General features: G+C 42.9%; 1 protein-coding gene across 2 annotated transcripts; it reads right to left on the bottom strand.

Annotated features, from left to right (window-relative positions):
• Positions 1 to 734: 734 nt before the first annotated feature.
• Positions 735 to 6,146, bottom strand: LOC120106207 (putative disease resistance RPP13-like protein 3). Of its 2 annotated transcripts, XM_089929265.1 has the most exons (4): positions 5,937 to 6,146; positions 5,145 to 5,284; positions 2,093 to 5,030; positions 735 to 1,010 (listed from the first exon to the last, which is right to left on the bottom strand). In XM_089929265.1, the coding sequence occupies exon 3, from the start codon at positions 4,840 to 4,842 to the stop codon at positions 2,107 to 2,109; it is 2,736 nt and encodes a 911-aa protein (XP_089785391.1). In that variant the 5' UTR covers positions 4,843 to 5,030; positions 5,145 to 5,284; positions 5,937 to 6,146; the 3' UTR covers positions 735 to 1,010; positions 2,093 to 2,106. The 2 variants fall into 2 exon arrangements, with proteins under 2 accessions (XP_089785391.1, XP_038975079.3); XM_039119151.3 differs by lacking the exon at positions 5,145 to 5,284.
• Positions 6,147 to 18,928: the final 12,782 nt, after the last annotated feature.

Here is an 18,928-nt window from a genome sequence, read left to right as displayed (position 1 = left end):
CCCATACAAAGTGCAGCAGTATCACATGCGATAGAGTCAGTTTCTAGGATTCGTAGGGTCTACAACTTCACTTAATCACAAGTCATTGGTTTGAGTAAGAAATCTTACCAATTAATTTAAAATAACTATGTCAAATTAGCATCCGCAGTTTGCGTAAATTTGAAGGAATGGGATAGAGAAATCTATGTCAAATGCACCTATAATGGTATTCAATTGTTAGAAACAGAATTTTCTAAAGATTGGTTAACAGGTGGTATTTATATAGAGGTTCTATTTCTTTTCTGTTTTAAAGCTCGGTGAAGATATAAAATATCATCTGATCATAGAGATTCAATGAAAAGCAGACAAGATAAAATTTTTGTCTTTCTAACAATTTAGGGAATGGAAGTAGAAGTTCCTTTTGGTTCTCTCCAAAATGACCTTCTTTTTCGAGCCTATTTATAAAGAACTTCAAAGAAAAAGAAAAGCTAAGTTTCCACATGCATCTTCTTTTGAAATGTCATAGATCCTTTTTACCAAGCCATTGGCAAAAAGTGTCGTCGAGAAAAATTAACTTTATGCTGTGATCTTATTAAAGCTACGTGGAGCTTTGCTCTTGCTTTTCTTGGAAAAAAGAGAAACATGAACTTTATGTGAGGTTGAGATACAGTTCAGTGAATATGCTAATATTAAATCAAAAAATGTACGAAGCTATTGTTTTAAGGATGCTACTGAAGAAACAACGGAAAAGAAGATTGCATCAGAATATAACATACATCGCCAAATATTTGCAAGTCGAAATAGAAGTTCATGTGTGAAAAACATTATCAAATACATTACAGAAAATTAACAGTTCCATCAAATCTAAAGAAACATATGACATGGAAATGAAAAATAAGAACTAATACAATCAAGAGTTCTATGGTTCCATAAGAAATAGCTAGAAGTATTGCCTTGTATATATTAAAGAGATGCAGAGAACCTTATTGATTGGATCATCACTTCAGCTAACGCCAATTAAAGTAATCACCCTACAAGACAAGAAACACCATAGTTGTTACTTACTTAGATGGAAATGATAAAGTTATTCACTCGATTCTTTTTTAGGTAGATCATAAAGCATGGGCAACCTTTGGCACAATGGAAATTTAGCAAATAAATAAAAAATGCAGCCTTTTAGAAGAAACTAGAAATAAATTCCTTGATGCATTGAATTGAGAAAAAAACTCAAAACTAGCGAGAACCAAGATTCTTTCAATGATATTCATCTTTCAAAGAAGGGTGCATTTAGATTTACTATAGTACGGACAATATATTAGTCGTTGGCATTATATTTGAAATTACAAAGTTATCTATGATTTGTAAAAGAAGAGTCGTGCCCAATCCTTCGCAATCATTTAACCGGAAATGTCTACATTGAATAGAATATTCCAAATTTCTGATTTTCTCTACCAATGAATTCAATTTTTTTTAACAAATCTAGGTAGATAAAGTCATGATTGGAACTTTAAAAAATGAAAGCAGCAAGAGAATTAGCGCATGTTGCTGTGTGATTTACGTATGCACAAGAAACATATTAACAATCAATTATTGGATTGGTGGGTTACCACCTTTTGTCTATATAAAAAAGATCACGTTGGAGGAGTCATAGTATCACAACCGACCGTAATAACAATAATTTTTCCCTAATGTTTAGAGCACATATTCTGAGTTTTCCAATGTTTACTTTCAGTTTTTCTAACTGTTCTTGGCCGGTCCCTGGTTTATGAATCGTCTCATCAGTGTCCTAATGCATGAGGTGCGGTAAGAGGTGGATTGAGTTATCACATCCTATCATCCAACTATTTGTATTTGACAAAAAACAACCAGAAATAGTGAAGGTCAATCTCCAGTGAGATCAGTAGTCCTTGGTTGAGTTCAATGCTCTGTTTTCTTAAGCTAGATAAGGGAAAGAATTTTAGAATAAAAATTTCAGCAATTAGAACATTCGGAGAAGATCAGAGAGAAATAAATCACAATATTCTGCATGATATTATGTCAAACATATTTCCATTAGTAGGATCTCGAGGGATGAAAATAACAGAGGAAATAGAGGAGAGAGGGAGTGACTTACAGGTACTGCTGATATTATCTCTGATCAATCTCATCTTGAAAAATAATGGAGGGGATGTGCCGAACCTCATTTCTGACCCTGTCATTGAACTCACGAGGCATTTGAATCAGCTTCAGTTCTCGAAGTGTGGTCACCTGCGGCAATCCCTCGGGAAGCATCTTCAATTTCGAGCACCAATTGATAGTTAAGTGGGTAAGGTTGGGCATCGCCCCAGCCTCAACTCTCCATTCCTCTAAATTTTGGAGATTAAATAATATCAAGTATCGCAGCCGAGGAAAGCCACCAGTAGAACACAACATGCTCTTCCCTATGCATGCACGTAATAACAGTTGGAGAAACCTTAGATTTGGCAGCTTCTCTAGTGCCGGCATTGGGTCTTGCTCCAAAAGAGAATAAGATAATTTGAGCTTGGTGAGGTTTTGTGGGAGTTGACTGCTGTTTAGGAGCTGCTGCTGTTGTTTGAGTAACAATCGTCCATGCAGTGTCAATGAACGGACCTGGTGCAATTTTGGTGCCTGAGCGAAAAGGACGTCCCCAGGGATTATACGTCCGGGCAAACTCAGAGTGAAGGAGACGAGGCTGTCCATTTTCTCGAGTGCTTTTCCAAGTGATTCTGCAAACATTGTGTCACATGCTTTATCAATCGCCTCCCTGGTGAATTCTGGTGTAGTAGCCCATTTTTTTATGAATCTTATGCCCAGTAAACGGACAATATCCATATCTTCCATATGAAACTCAAACTCCTCAATTTCCAGAGTCTGCAAGTTCTTGCGATCACCACTCATCGGTGCGCTTAGAAACATATATGTATTAATATATACGTGCCTAAGTGTCCGGATTTTCCAAAATGATTTCGAAAGCCAATAAATGCGTGTATGCCTCACATCCAGAGTCTGTAGATTCAGGAGATATCGGATGGAAGATGGCAGCCTCTTCAAACCAGTCCTTCCCAATCCCAGGTATCGTAGATGTATCATCCTGCCGATCTGTTCTGGTAACACCTTCAAATCTCTTGTGCCCTCCAGATCCAGCACCCTTACCAAGTTTAAGCCATTCAAAAATCTTCCCCCACTAGTCAAATTTAAACTGAAACCCAGCAAAGTGCGGAGATGCCGTGAGGAAACAGCAGCCTCGTCATTTATACGATTGTAGAAAGCTGCACGATGACTTGATATACGATCAGATACTCCCACGTCCTCACTACTGCAAACTTGAAGAAATTCATCCTTTTTGGCGTCTTCAAGGCCAAAGTCGCGTAACAGATCATGGATGCGTATGTTCTTAACCAGCCCACGAGCCATGCTTCTCTCGACAACCTGGATCATGCACCTCTGCACCAACTCATCCAACCAATCCCTTGCCGTGTCTTCCATTGTCTGTCGCTGCTCTTGCAGTACGAAACCTTCGGCGACCCACAACCTAACTAATGTGGAAACAGAGATAATGGAGTCCTCTGGAAACGCAGCAATGTATAGAAAACATGGTTTTAACGGATATGGCAAGTCACTGTAGCTTAAACCCAATATATTGTGGCATTCCTTCCCATCTCTAGTAGATACCCAGTTCATGCTCTGAGCTACTTTCAACCACGTATCGTAGCTAGGATCTTTCCTTGACAGAAGGCCCCCTAACACCACCAGTGCAAGAGGAAGTCCACCACACTTCTTTGCAAGCTTCTGGGCCAATGCCTCCAACTCAGTTGGGACATCTTGATTTGGTGGCAATGCCTTCCTACGAAAGAGTTTCCAGCTCTCCGTGTCGTCTAAAAGGTGCAGTTCATGTGGAGGAATCCATGGCTCGGCATCTCTTGCGACCTCAATGTTACGTGTAGTAAGCAGTATTCTGCTGCCTTTGTTCTCATCAGGAAAGACTCGCTGCATTTCTCTCCAAACATCAACTCTCCATACATCATCCATCACGACCAAATACTTTTTGTCTCTTAGGAAATCACGGAGCATCTGTCTCACGTCTTCTTCACCCATCTGCTGCTGTAAGTATTCTATCTTCTGTTTGATTCCCATTACTTTTTTCATGATGTCCTTCACTAGCTCGATACCTCGGTAGCTCTGAGAAACTGAAACCCAAGCAAAGGTATCGAAATGTTCTCTAATTGCAGGGTCATTATACACTTTTCTTGCCAGGGTAGTCTTGCCTAGCCCACCCATACCCACTATAGAAATTACACGTCGTGCTTTCTCATTCTCATCAAGCAATCGACTCACTAATTCTTTCTTATCATTCTCGAAGCCTACAACATCAGTGTCATCATCATCAGAGCGAGGAGAGGATTCTCTGAGTGACTGCCAACTTTCATCCACTGCACTACTTTGACCTGGATTGACAAGGTTATACCTTACTGTGCTATCGGAAATACTCTGGATCTTGCTCTTTATCTGCTCAATTCTGGTACTAATTTTGTGGAGGGTGCTCAATTCACAAGGTTTGTGAGAGTACCTTGAAATGGAGCCCATGCAGCCTCTCCTTTGGTGTCGCCTCTCGCCCATGTAATTGATGGTGTCTATAACGTCTTCCATTTCATATGCTACACCTCTCATCTGCGTAATCCAGCTCTCCATTGTTGCATCTCCTCTCTTCCTTCTGGAATCTGCATCTTTGAGGAAACCTTGCAATAGCTGGAGCTGTGTTTTCACCCAATCGATCTGTCTACGCACACCACCCAAGGAAACAGCTGCTTCTATGAGAAGGTTGGTAAGCTGAGAGATGACATTGGAAACCAGAGACTCAGCCATCTCTCCTTCGCTCTCTCTTACTCACAGGAATAAGGTTTCAGACAATCCGGTCAAATGGAGGAGTCAAGAGGAAGAAGGAGAGGCCTTCATCTCTCCGGAACAAGAACTCAATTCTGATGCTTTCCGCCCTCAAGAATAATAATAAAAAGAATCTGATGCTTTCCTTCAGCAATAGCCATGGAATTTTCCTGTTTTGAGGCAATAATGCAGGAAGTGAGAAACTTTCCCCAAAATTTATTAATTAAAATTCAACTTCAGGACAGCATCAGAAGTTCCTAGGGAACTCGGGAACAACATCTCACCTTTGGGTCAGCATCAGATTGAAAAGAGAAAATCAATAGCAAGAACATTTCGACAGACTTTTTATTCCTTTTGCCACTAAAGAATAACATTTAGATGCCATAAGCGAGTCATGATGATCATCTTCATTTGCTCATTGGTACTGTAAGCAAATTGGATAAATGCAAACGACTTCTTTAGGATTAATGGAAAAAGCTTGAATCAAAAATATCATGATGCAACTTTCTTCTCTCTAATCAAAAATTAGAGAGAAGAGAGAGGTAACAAGAGAGAGAAATAAGAGGGGGATGACTCTCTCTCTCTCTCTTCCTCTTCTTCTCTTCTTCTTCTTTTTTTTTTTTTTTTCTTTCTTCTTTCTTTCTTCTTTTCTTTCTTCCCTGCGAAAACAGAGGAGGATGGGGAACGGCTGGAAGCTGCCGTAGTCATGGTGGTCCGACCAAGCGACGGTGGCTCCCAGCAGAGGGCAGTTTTCGTCGGCGGCGGCCGGCAACTATCAACCCAAAAACAGGGCCGAACAGGGGGTAGTCATGGCTCGGTTGATCTGGGTCCCAATCCGCTCGTCGGCGACTGGGAGGTCCGGCTCCGTCCAGGGTCCAACGCAGGGGAGAGGCCGGGAGCTTCGGAGACGAGCGACGGCAGCGAACATGGCCGGAAAAAGGAAGAGAAACGGCGAAAACAGAGGACAGAGAATAGAGCAGTTTTCCAATCGATTTTCGGCCACTTTCTCGGCCAGTGGCCGCATTCCTAGTCGTGGGAAGGATAGGAAGAAAAGGGGAGGAAGGAGAGGTCGTTACCTTGGCTCTGGCGGTGTCCGGCAGCCCCGATTTCCAGCGAGCACAATAACGGGTAGCCGTGAACTCAGTGGGAAAAGGAAGAAGAAGGAGAGGGAAAGAAAGAATAGAGCTTGAGGTGGAGGGCTAAGGGGCGTGGGGAGGAGGCAAGCTGCCCTGGCTCTCGGAAGTCACTCCTTCCAGGAGTCTGATACTTCTGGTGGGAGAAGAATAGTTCTGGTGGGAGCCTTCCTCTCCATTTTACCCTTTCTTTTATTATTTTTGATACGAGCTTGGGCAGGGCCAAACTCGGTTCAGGCCGGTCAAGTGGACCAGGCCTTGACCGGGCCATCACACCAGTACCGAAGAAATCCTACACACACCACTGAGATGGTAGCACGGTAGAAACGGGGCTTTGATTCCATCGAAGTGGCCCAGGTTCGAAATGCGTGGGCGTCGATTAAATGCGGGGACCAGATGCCCCCTACCTGGTTTGCCCAGTGAAGTCACTATCTTGCCTGCCATTACTTAGGTGGTGTTAGTGTGACGTACTCATATAGGGATAGGGCTACCACGCTGGTGGGGCTCTGCCATGGGTGGGGAGGGTATGAGTAAAAAATGTTCTACCCACATCGAACACTCTCCAGTGGGGAGGGGGCCCAGTGGGGGTTGCTATGCGGATGAGGTTCTCCCCACCCCCCCTTCCATTTTTCAAAGAAAAAAAAAAACAGAAGATAATGTCTGATACCACTGAAAGTGAATCCTAGGTTCTTCGGTGTTAAGCATGCTGATTTTTTTTTTTTTTAAAAACCATGGCTGAACCTGATCGGGTTGCCTACGTACCCCTTTATAAGGGGGATCAAGCCATACGTAGTTCTTTTTAAGTTTTAAAATGCAGCGGAAAAATCGAATCAAACAATTTAATTCATGCATGCTTACAAGATCAAATCTAGAAATCAGCACCTTAAGAACACATAGGATTATGCCGGAATCGTTTAAACAATTATGCTAAAACTTTCATCATGATTAACTATCAGATCTGAAACTTAAGAACTCCATTCCGATTAATCTCCGAATATCCATCGAATGGATTCTGGAGATAACTCCGTGAGGAGCCTCAAAGGAGGGTAAAACCTTGGGGAATCAGACCTAGACCCTGACTCCAAAATAAAATATTGATGTGGGATTAATACCTTTTATAATGGAAGAAACTTATGGATATGATCTTTGACTTCGCAGCCACGCACACGAATGGCCTCTATGAGAAGTACACGCGAAGCCCTAGGTAGATCGTCTTCCGCAGGAGTGCTAGCTCGCGCAGGAACGCAGCAATGGCTGAAGCTTTCTCCTTCTAAACACTCAACCTTTGATTGTTCTTCAAGGAGATGGAGGATGGACGTGAGGAAGAAGGAGAAGAAGGGATGGAGGCCCTCAGGGAATTTTTTCAGAATTTTTTGAAACTTCTAAATATGGTATGTCTTGAACCCAATGCATGGGGGTCTTTTATAGCCAAAAGACCACCTCACGCCTCACACCTATTTTAGCCAACTAATTTGGCTGATAAAATTCCCAAAAACTTCTGGTGGTTTGGCAGCTAAGAGGAGATAAACATATCCAAATTTCGTGCATTTTGAATCCCTAAAAGATAGGAATTCATGCGTCTAAAGTTCAGCCGCAGACCACCCTATTTCATGCACCATGCAATCCCTACAAATTAAGAAATTCATCTAAATCTTTCTAGAAAGATTTAAGGTGCCATTTTTATAGAAAATATATCCCCACGCCTCCTCTCTTCTCATGCCAATTTTTGGCCAAAAATAAAGAGGATAGGCGTAGAAAATATTGGGGATAAATTAAGGTGTCATTCTTCTCCAAGAAGATAAGGATGGGTTCCTAAAATTTAGGGATTCTTCTCCTTATCCAATCTGATTATTTGGACTCATAATCCTCATCAAATAAGATCTTCTAATTGATTTGGATCAAGCCCAATCCAATTGGGTCAAGTCCCATCAATTGGGTCAAGCTCAATCTACTTGGTTGAACCCAATCCAATTAGGTCAAACCCTGATGCAGCCCAAATTGAATTCTATTCAATTTGGCTCAACCTAAGCCCAATTACTCAATCAAATTGAGTTCCTTAGCAATCTAATTGCTAATTAATCCTCCAATAATTCAATAATTATTTTAATACAATTTTTGCTTTGGATAACTTGTCAATCGAATTGACCAAATTACCCTTGAATGATTCTTAATAGGGGTGGCAAAATATGATCCGACCCGCCAACCCGACCCGTGTTCGACCCGCCATAAACAGGTTTGGGTTTGGCCTAAACAGGTTCAGGTCCTAAACAGGTTGACCCGTTTAACCTATTTATTAATTGGGTCGGATGCGGGTTTTAGACGTCCGACCCGTTTAATCCGTATAACCCGTATAACCTGTTAGGCTGGTAGATAAGGGCCAGGAGACAAAGGCTCAGGGTGGCCCAACTTTCTGCCGCACGCCCGCATGGGCCCGCATGGCCCTCGGCTCGATTTCACCGCGAGCTCGCGAGGGCACGAATTGATCACTCGATCAGGGATTCAGGGAATAGGGATTCACCGATTCAGGCTTCCCTCTTCCTCTCTCGTCCGCCGTCTTCCCTCCCGTCTTCCCTCAAGACCCTCACAGAGTCGCCGCCTTGCTCAGATCCTCAGAAGATCAGGGACCGCACGTCAAGGGAGTGGAGAGAGGAAGAGATGGGAAAGAAGGCCATGGCTCCAGCGGCGGTGGCGGCGGCGGCGGACCTTGCTCTCGAATCACTGCTTTGCCGAACTCGATCTTTCCATCTCCGCTGTCATCGATCTCGGCCTCACCCTCTCCGCTAAGATCCAAGGATCGCCGTCCCCGACCTCGTCGCCGCTGATTTTAGAGGCGCCCTCTCAATCGGTATGCCTCACTCCCTCTATCCTCCCCCCACCCCATAAACCCTACCACCAAACCCTCCTCCGGCGCCACCACCACCAGTCTATCACTCCATCCCCCTCAACCTCAAGCCCTGAGTAGGGGTGGCCTATCGATCGAAGCAGGCACCTCTCTCTCTCTCTCCGTCGAACCCTCCCACAATCCCACCTCTCTCTCTCTCGTCGAACCCTCCCACAGAGGCACAGACCACAGTCTCTCCGTCGAACCCTCCCACAGAGGCACAGACCATAGTACCACCTCTCTCTCTCTCTCTCCGTCGAACCCTCCCACAGACCACAGTCCCACCTCTCCGTCGAACCCCCACCTCTCTCTATCTCTCTCCGTCGAACCCCCCACCTCTCTCTCTCTCTCTCTCTCTCTCTCGCCAGAAGCAACCCCACCGGCGGCCGAGATCGACGACAGGATGACCAACCCACCCTCATGGCCTCCCATCTCTCTCTCTCTCTCTCTATTTGGTTAAACGGGTCAGAGAAGGAAACCTGACCTGTTTAAATGTTTAATCAATCTGTTTATTAAACAGGTTAAACGGGTCGGGCCGGGTTACCTGTTTAATAAACTGGTCGGGTTCGGGTTTGTACTTTCCGACCTGTTTAATAAACAGGTCGGGTTCAGATTTATACTTTTCTGACCCGTTTAACATCTGACCCGACCCGTTTATGTCCGACCCGACCCGATTGCCACCCCTAATTCTTAATCATCAATCAGCCATTTGATCAACCTAGAAACTTCTATGCGTGTTACCTCATAGGTTCGAACCTAAGCCGGTAGTATAGGAACGTCTTCCTATACTAATCGATGTGACCATCTAGCAATGGTACCCGACGTCTGGATAGGCCGAATATATGCGAAGCAAATATTTTGGAACCCTAGACTATGGTTACTGTATAATTCAATTCCTTTGACTCCTAATGCCAGGATGACTTAGAGCTCACTGTCAACCCTATAATTAGTACATCCATTATGTGATTAACTTTAGATATCCCGTGACTCCTCACTGGGATTACCCTGGCCAAGGTTTTGCTAAATTAATCACAAGACATTATCTCCTGTTTGCAGGAGGGGTCAATTCCATCTTGACTCACAACTGACTACGCAAGTACTTGACTGCACCTAGTGACCTTCCGTCACTGAATTAGAAATTCAGGTAGTCCGGTACCAAAGTATAGTGAGTTGCTTGCTAGTCACAGGTTGCGATCTCAGGTCAGAGGGCCAAACTTATACCCATATCCACTCAGAACATCTCTTGACAGTAGAGCGTTCCGGAATTGGTCATGTTCAGTGAAATGTACTCCTACACTTCACCTGTATGGCATACCAGTGTCTCCACACTCCTTGTTTAAGAGGACAACCAACGTATATGTCACACAACGACCTAATCTCGATAATGTTGTCATCCTAGTAACAACATATCATTTGGTCGCGAACAAGTTTAAGGACTCAAAGATAAATCCTCCTTTATCATAACATAAGTCCTAAGGACTTCATCATATAAGAGTTCATTTGAAGATGAAATGATGAATAATGTCAAATAATACTTTATTAATTTGTCAATTTATTTACAAAATTCAATCATCAATATGCTGACGATTGACATTTAGGATACAATTCCCAACAACTCCCACTTAGCCTAAAGCCAATCGGCACAGTATCTAATACCGATCTTCGACTTGTATTCGTTGAACTCTTTGATGCCGAGGACTTTGGTAAATGGGTCAGCCATATTTTCTTTTGTTTCAATTTTTTGTAGAATCCGCCACTGTGTGCTGCTTGGAACTCTTCCAGCAGATAACACCACCCTTAAGAGTGAAGATGTATCCCGACACGCTCTTGCTATCATCTTGATCTGACTGAAAACTTGAATCGGTATATCCCTCAAGTTTTAAGTCAGAATCACCGTAGACAAGCCACTGATTTTTAGTATTTCTCAAATACTTAAGGATGGTTTTTACAACCTTCCAGTGGTTGCTACCTGGATCAGACTGGTATATGCTCACTACTCCTAATGAATATGCCACGTCTGGTCTAGTACATATCATGGCATACATTATAGATCCCACTGTCGAAGCATATGGAATTCTATCCATACTCTCTCTTTCTTGAGGGGTTGTCGGACAATCCCTTTTGGAGAGATTAATTCCATGGCCCATCGGAAGATAGCCTTTCTTAGAATTAATCATACTGAACCTCTTCAGTATAGTATCAATGTATGTGGATTGGGATAATCCAAGCAATCTTCTAGATCTATCTCTATAGATCTTCATCCCTAGGATGTAAGATGCTTCTCCCAAATCCTTCATGAAAAATTGAGATGATAGCCAAACTTTTATTCCTTGTAATGCAGGAATGTCATTCCCGATTAAAAGAATCTCATCCACTGTTGCCCAGATAGACAACCCAAGAGGGGGGGTGAATTGGGTTTTAAAATAATTTAGATATTTAAAATGTTGTGGATGACTAATTAAAACTATTGCAAGTTGTTTAATTAAATGCTATGTGCTGTGAGTGATAAGAGAGGAAGAAGAAGAGAGACAATCAAACACAAACACCAAGTTTTATAGTGGTTCGGAGCTAACCCTTGCTCCTACGTCCACTCCCCAAGTCTCACTTGGGAATTCACTATAACCCCCTTGGATTACAGCCGGTTGTTTTCCAAGCTCACAACCAAACTTGTTGTTTTACGAGCTCACAACGAACTCGGTCGGTTTTCCCAGGCTCACCGACTAGAACCACCCCGATTATTTTCCCGGAATCACAATCAAACCCTTACACACGTTGGTTTTAGTAACTAGGCTCACCAACTAACCTCTATACCCTTGATTCAATCCCCCGATTGAATCAAGCAAATACAAGTTGTAAATAAAATAGACAAACAGAAAAACAAGCTTCTCAAAAGCAGATGAAAGACAATATAATCTAAAAGGAGTTTAGAAGCCCTCAAACGCTTTTAAGTTGGAGAAGAGGAATGGCTTCTTAAACTTCGGTCTCCTCTTGAATGTGTAGTCGACTTGAATGCAGGAGGAGCTTCTTTAATTGCTGGGAAGATGTAGGTGGATGCAGTAAATGCAGATCTTCCCTTTTTCTCGTTGAAGAACAAGTTGCAGAGTTGAATGCTTGAATACTTGGAGTGGAATGGTTGTTGTCTACCTTGCTACAGTCCTCTGTGGCTATTTAAACCAACCCCCACGGAAACTAGCCGTTAGAGAGCTTTTTCTGCCCGTTCTGCACACTCTGTACAGTCTGACAATGTGTCCGTTGGTGGGTTGGAGTCGACTCGCGCGATCAGAAGTCGACTCGTCTGTAGCGAGAGTCGACTCATACTTTTCCGGAGTCGACTCTGCAACTGTTCCAGATTTGAATTAAAGTTGCCTTCGCGACTGGGAGTCGACTCGTCTTGACCCAGAGTCGACTCGCCAACTTCTGGAGCTGACTTGGCTTTCTCGGAGTCGGCTCATCCCATGAAGTCCGTGGACGTACTTTTGAATTTGGTCCACTCGAGTCGACTCGACTGTCCTGGGAGTCGACTCGGCGCTCAGAGCCCGAACTTCCTATCTTCTGTCTTTTGGCTCGTCCAGTCTTGGAGTCGACTCGAGCTTCCTCGGAGTCGACTCGGCTCTCAGTTTCCGAAACTTGGTCTTCTGCCCTTTTGATGTGAAGTTGCCTTGGAGTCGACTCTAGCTGTCTGGGAGTCGACTCGAATCTCAGAGGCAGTAACTTGGTCTTCTGTCTTCTTTGTGGTCGCGGAGTCTCGGAGTCGACTCGCGTAATGCGGGAGTCGACTCGAATCTCAGAGTCCAGAATCTGCCCTCTGACTTTTTCTTTGTGTACTGCTGAGAGTCGACTCTTGCTGTCTTTGGAGTCGACCTGCCAACCATCGGAGTCGACTCGCGTTCCACTGGAGTCGACTCGAATCTCAGACCCGAAAACTGCTCTCTGACTTTTTCTTTGTATTCCTCTTGGAGTTGACTCTTACTACCCTGGAGTCGACTCGGTGAACATCGGAGTCGACTCGCACACTTCGGGAGTCGACTCGTTGACAGGTTCTGAGTTGAAGCTTTCTGTTCGTCTGTCTGTTCTCAGTCGGAGTCGACTCGTACTGATCCGGAGTCGACTCGAGCTCGTGCCAGTGAACTTGATACGCTTGGAGTCGACTCGTGATACTCTGGAGTCGACTCGAGTCTCAGACTTTGGTTCAAGCTGACTTCTTAACTTATCCAAAAATTATGAACCAAGTCTTGAGACACTTAGACAAGATTTTCACTGAAACACTTAATTGAATTCATTAGTAAACAAGAAATATACTCAAATGCTTTGAGCTCATCAAAATCAAATAGGGTTTTAATCAATCACTCCACAATCTCCCCCTTTTTGATGATGACAAAACATTGAGTATATGTAAAGTGAATTGCACAATAAACAATTAAATAAAATCCATAAATGAATTCAAATGTCTGGTAATTCAATTTATCCAAGCTTGAAAGGAGTGAAACAATAAATTTCGGAGTTAAAGCTCCCCCTTTCATTTGGAATTATATAAGCCTTCATATCATGCATTCAATTGTTTGGCTTATATATAATTAATGATTTAGCTTTCTTAAAATTTCAGATTCTCCCCCTCAACATATGCATTCTACTTTGTTTTGATTCTTTGAATTTCCTTTTAATGCTTTGAAGTTTTTGAACTGAAATTTTGGTTTTTAGAGGGAAAATCTGTCAATTTGTTCTTGAGTAGGATTCAGCTAATCTCCGAATATCCCTTGAATAGATTCTGGAGATTACTCCATTAGGAGCCCCAAAAGAGAGATAATGAGCCTCGAGGTACCGAATCCACTTAGAACAAATTTGTGTGTTTTAAGAGTTTATCTTTTTATTGATTTCCATTGATTCCTTTTACATATTTTATACATATTTTTCCTTTTACATATTTTATACATATTTCTCCCCCTTTTACATATTTTATACATATTTCTCTCTCTTTTTGTCATCATATCAAAAAGGAGGTAAACAGAACACACAATCAAACATAGATCAAAAGGCACATTATTGAAGAAAAATGCGGCTACTCATTGTATTAATTTGTATGTTAGTACATTTCAGAATACAATAAGTAACGTAAAGCAATACATGTCAAAGCAAAATACAAAAAGTAGCTACGGTCTCCTCGAGGATGTAGGTCCTCCTCTCGAGGATGTATCTCCTCCTCTCGAGGATGTGACTCCTTCTCTCGAGGATGTGGCTCCTCCTCTCGAGGATGTATCTCCTCGAGGCATGCGCTCCACGAGTGATTGGACCGCATTGGTCACGTTCTCTAGCTGGCGAATGATGGCCTGGATGGCCCTGCTCTGTGTCGTATCCAGCTCGAGTACTGACTTCTGCAGTCCGTCCAGCTTGTCGATGAGCACATTCGACAAGCGCTCGGCCCCTGCGGTGGTGGTGGACATGTCACGGCCGATGTCATCCCGCATCCGTCGAGTGGTGCTCGTGACCTCACTCATGCTGTGGAACTGGGCCTGTATCAAGGTCCTCATGTTGTATATCTCTTGTCGCACCTCAGCCGTCATGTCTGTCACGGCTGTCAGGGAAGGGACCAATGCGGAAGATGTGGGCGCAGGAGAGGGAGTAGGCACCGAACCTCGGAGCTCCCGAAGCAACTCATCCCTCAGATCTCGGACTATCTCCTGCCGCAGCTCCCGGAGCTGCTCAGAATCAATGCGGACCTCCATGGATGGTGGAGCCGAGGAGGAGGGTCCGGCGGAGGTGGTAGGAGCAGGAGTGGATGGAAGATCTGGTAAGTCTGGAAAGTCAGAGTCTGGCTCAGGACTGGGGGAGGGTCTGGTGGTCTGTGTGGTGAGGGAAGACTTCCTAACCCAGATCCCCTCTCTCTTCCGAAACCCCATCCTATGTAGGGTCCCTGCACGCGTGCGATCAGTCCATCGCAATGCGCGAAAGGGTTCCCCCTCAGGAATGGGAATCTCGTACTCCCTAAACAGAAGAGTGAATATCATGCCGTATGGGAGGGTGAGCCTAGGTCTATCTAGGGGCTCACACAGATACCTATAGATGAGTTTGGGGAAGTTGATTGGAGTGTCCTGAAGAATATAAAACATCAGAGCTAGGTCTCTCTCATTTACAAAATCAAATCTCCCTGTCTTAGGGAAGATGGACCTAGACAATATACTCAAGAGGATCTACACCTCAATCGGTAGTGAGCTAGCGGATACCTCGTCTAGAGGTGACTGGGGTGGATGCCCTAGAACGGCCGTAAGGGCCTCAACCCTGTCCTCAGGGTATGTGGGAGCCACCCCTACTTGTGGAAGGTGGAGGATGTGGGCAATGAGATCCTCCGTAACGAACAGAGGGACACCGGCTACTGTGCCCTCGATACCCCCATCTCCCCGATGGACGGTACCGTAAAACTCTCTAACAAGGCCAGGATAAGTGGGGAGGTCTAATGTAAGGAAAAACTCTAAGCCCTGGACCCTAAGCCTATCACCTATGGTGAACCCTTCCCGGGAGAGATAGTCGAAGTCGACATATCTTCCGGTGGTGACGGCCTTCCCGGCCAATGGCCTCACGGGAACCGCCCTAGGCGGGGAACGAGCCGGAGGTTGTGGCCTCGCGGGATCGTGCCGCGCCTTGGAGCGCCGCTTGGGACCGGCCTCGGGTCGGGACCTCTTCCGGACTACGGTCTTACGCGGCATAATGACCTAAAATGGGAGGAAAACCTAATGAACGGTGAAGAACCGACGGAAAAGTCTTGGGGACGACCGGGGACGACCTAGAAAGGGAGGAAAACCCTAGGGGACGGTGAAGGGTCGACGGAAAAAAAACCTTGGGGACGACCTAGGAGTCGGCTCTAGGGCTTGTGAACAGTGGCGGCTTGAGAAAGAAGTGTTTTCGAAACGACAAAGTTAGGGTTAAAAAGTCGGATCCCGACTGCGAGTCGACTCCACTGAGTCGCGAGTCGACTCGACCTCGAGTCGACTCCAGAATATGCGCGAGTCGACTCTCCTTATGCGCCTGTAGACCTCGAGTCGACTCCCGACTATATGCGAGTCGACTCCCCCTCTGCTGCCATCTTTGCGAGTCGACTCCCGCAAATGCGCGAGTCGACTCCCCCTCAGGAGCCGACTCTGAAACTTACTCGAGTCATCTCTAACTTTGGCACGCACCTAAAAATCATGCTTCGTTTGTGCCAAACGAGGGAAAATCACTAAATTAAGATCTGATTTGATGATCATTGAAGAGAAACTCTATTTTAACCACAAACTAATCATCAAAATCAATGAATCTAGTGGAAACTACCACTAGGATGGATCAATCACTCCTAATCCCCTCCTAAGCACACTAAACCTCTCTTCACTTAGGAGTTTTGTAAAAATATCTGCTAATTGATCATCAGTACAAACAAATTGGAGTGTCACATCACCATTCAATACATGATCTCTTATGAAGTGATGTCTTATCTCAATGTGTTTAGTTCTTGAATGCTGAATTGGATTTTTAGTTAGATTAATGGCACTTGTATTATCACAATTAATGGAAATTTTATCTTGTTTAATGCCATAATCTTCTAGTTGTTGTTTAATCCACAAGATTTGAGCACAACAACTCCCGGCTGCAACATATTCAGCTTCAGCAGTAGATAATGCAACCGAGTTTTGTTTCTTGCTAAACCATGAGATAAGGTTTTCTCCTAGAAATTGATACGACCCGCCGGTACTTTTTCTATCAAGCTTACATCCAGCGAAGTCTGAATCTGTGTATCCTATTAAGTTTAGGCTAGATTCTTTAGAGTACCATAGCCCTATATTCTTAGTTCCTATTAAATATTTAAAAATTCTCTTAACTGCAACTAGATGTGATTCTTTAGGATTAGCCTGATATCTAGCACACATGCAAACACTAAACATAATATCAGGTCTACTTGCAGTAAGATACAATAAGGATCCTATCATACCTCGAAACAGTTTCTGATCTACAGATTTACCTGATTCATCTTGGTCTAATTTGCATGATGAACTCATGGGGGTGCTGATTGATTTGTTTCCCTCCATATCAAACTTCTTGAGCATCTCCTTGATATATTTGGCTTGATTGATGAAGATGCCTCCTTCAGATTGTTTGATTTGGAGTCCAAGGAAGTAAGTCAGCTCTCCCTTCATGCTCATCTCAAATTCACTCTGCATCAAGTTAGCAAATTCTTCGCAGAGACGATTGTTAGCAGTACCGAAAATAATATCATCAACATAAATCTGTACTAACAGCATATCTTGGTTTTTCTTTTTCAGAAATAGAGTTGTATCTACATTACCCCTAGAGAACTCATGTTCTAATAGGAATTTGCTAAGTCTCTCATACCATGCTCTAGGTGCTTGTTTCAAACCATAAAGTGCTTTGTTCAATTTATAAACATGATTAGGGTATTGATGATTTTCAAAACCAGGAGGTTGTTCTACATATACCTCCTCATTAATATACCCATTTAAAAATGCACTTTTTACATCCATTTGAAATAGTTTGAAGTCCTTAGAGCATGCATATGCTAATAATAGTCTAATAGCCTCAAGTCTAGCTACAGGAGCAAAGGTTTCATCAAAATCTATACCTTCTTCTTGATTATAACCCTTTGCTACTAGTCTAGCCTTATTCCTTATAACAGTTCCGTTTTCATCAAGTTTATTTTTATAAATCCATTTAGTACCTATAATTGGATATTCAGAAGGTCTCTCAACTAGATTCCACACTTTGTTTCTAGTAAATTGGTTTAGTTCTTCTTGCATTGCATTTATCCAATTTACATCATTTTCGGCTTCTTCTATATGTTTGGGCTCAAAGTGTGAGACAAAAGCTAGATGGTTATTCAAATTCCTAAGGGATGCTCTAGTCCTAACCGGTTGAGATGGATCATCTAGAATTAGTTCCTTAGGATGCCCGTGAGCATACCTCCAAGCTTTAGTTAGCCCATGATCCACAATAGCCTCTTGGCTTGATGATGCTCCTTCACTCAACTTTTGATTATCATCTTGTAATGCCATCTCATCTATCTTTTCTTCAAGAATTTCAACATCATCATCAAAATTATCTTTCTTACTAGAGGAGATGTCACTAGAATCATCAAATACAACATGTATAGATTCTTCTATAACTAAGGTTCTTTTGTTAAAGACTCTATAGGCTTTGCTAGTTGTAGAGTAGCCTAAGAAAATTCCCTCATCAGATTTAGAGTCAAATTTACCTAGATTATCTTTCCCATTATTATGAACAAAACACCTACATCCAAAAACATGAAAGTAATTAACTTTTGGTTTTCTGTTTTTCCAAAGTTCATAAGGTGTTTTCTTTATGATGGGTCTCAATAGAACTCTATTTAATATATGACAAGAAGTATTAATGGCTTCTCCCCAAAAGTACTTAGGGAGGTTACTTTCACATAACATAGTTCTAGCCATTTCCTCTAGAGTTCTATTTTTTCTCTCCACAACTCCATTTTGTTGTGGTGTCCTAGGTGCAGAAAAATTATGGGTTATCCCCTTTTTACTACAAAATTCCTCAAATGACTGATTTTCGAATTCGGTACCATGGTCACTTCTAATAGCTATTACTGAGGTATCTCTAGCATTGGTTACTTCTTTATGGAATTTCTTAAAAACAGAAAATGCTTGATCCTTATGTGCTAGGAACATGACCCATGTGTACCTAGAATAATCATCTACAATAACTAGACTATATTTATTTCCACCTAGGCTTGTTGTTCTAGTTGGTCCGAATAGGTCCATGTGTAATAATTCTAGAGGTCTAGAGGTAGAGACACATTTTATGAATTTAAATGAATTCCTAGATTGTTTGCCAAATTGACATGCTTCACATATTTTGTTCTTTTCAAATTTTAATTTTGGCAAACCTATCACGGAATCTCTTTTAACTAGTTTAGTTATTGTGTCCATGCTTGCATGACCTAACTTACGGTGCCATAACCAACTAGCATCATTATCTTTAGTTTCATTAACAACTAAACATTGGTTATGTTTTGCAAGATCTTCAAGGTCTACAACAT

The sequence above is a fragment of the Phoenix dactylifera genome, chromosome 2, assembly GCF_051530095.1.
Source record: "Phoenix dactylifera cultivar Ajwa chromosome 2, Ajwa_hap1_PhDact_Kaust_v1.1, whole genome shotgun sequence".
Lineage (NCBI taxonomy): Eukaryota > Viridiplantae > Streptophyta > Magnoliopsida > Arecales > Arecaceae > Phoenix > Phoenix dactylifera.
The sequence above is the reverse complement of the archived record's forward strand: the minus strand, read 5'-3'. Positions and strand labels throughout refer to the sequence as shown.

What these genes read in the sequence shown, in the direction of transcription:
- LOC120106207 (XM_089929265.1), bottom strand. Translation starts at nt 4,842, where the DNA reads ATGGCTGAGTCTCTGGTTTCCAATGTCATCTCTCAGCTTACCAACCTT.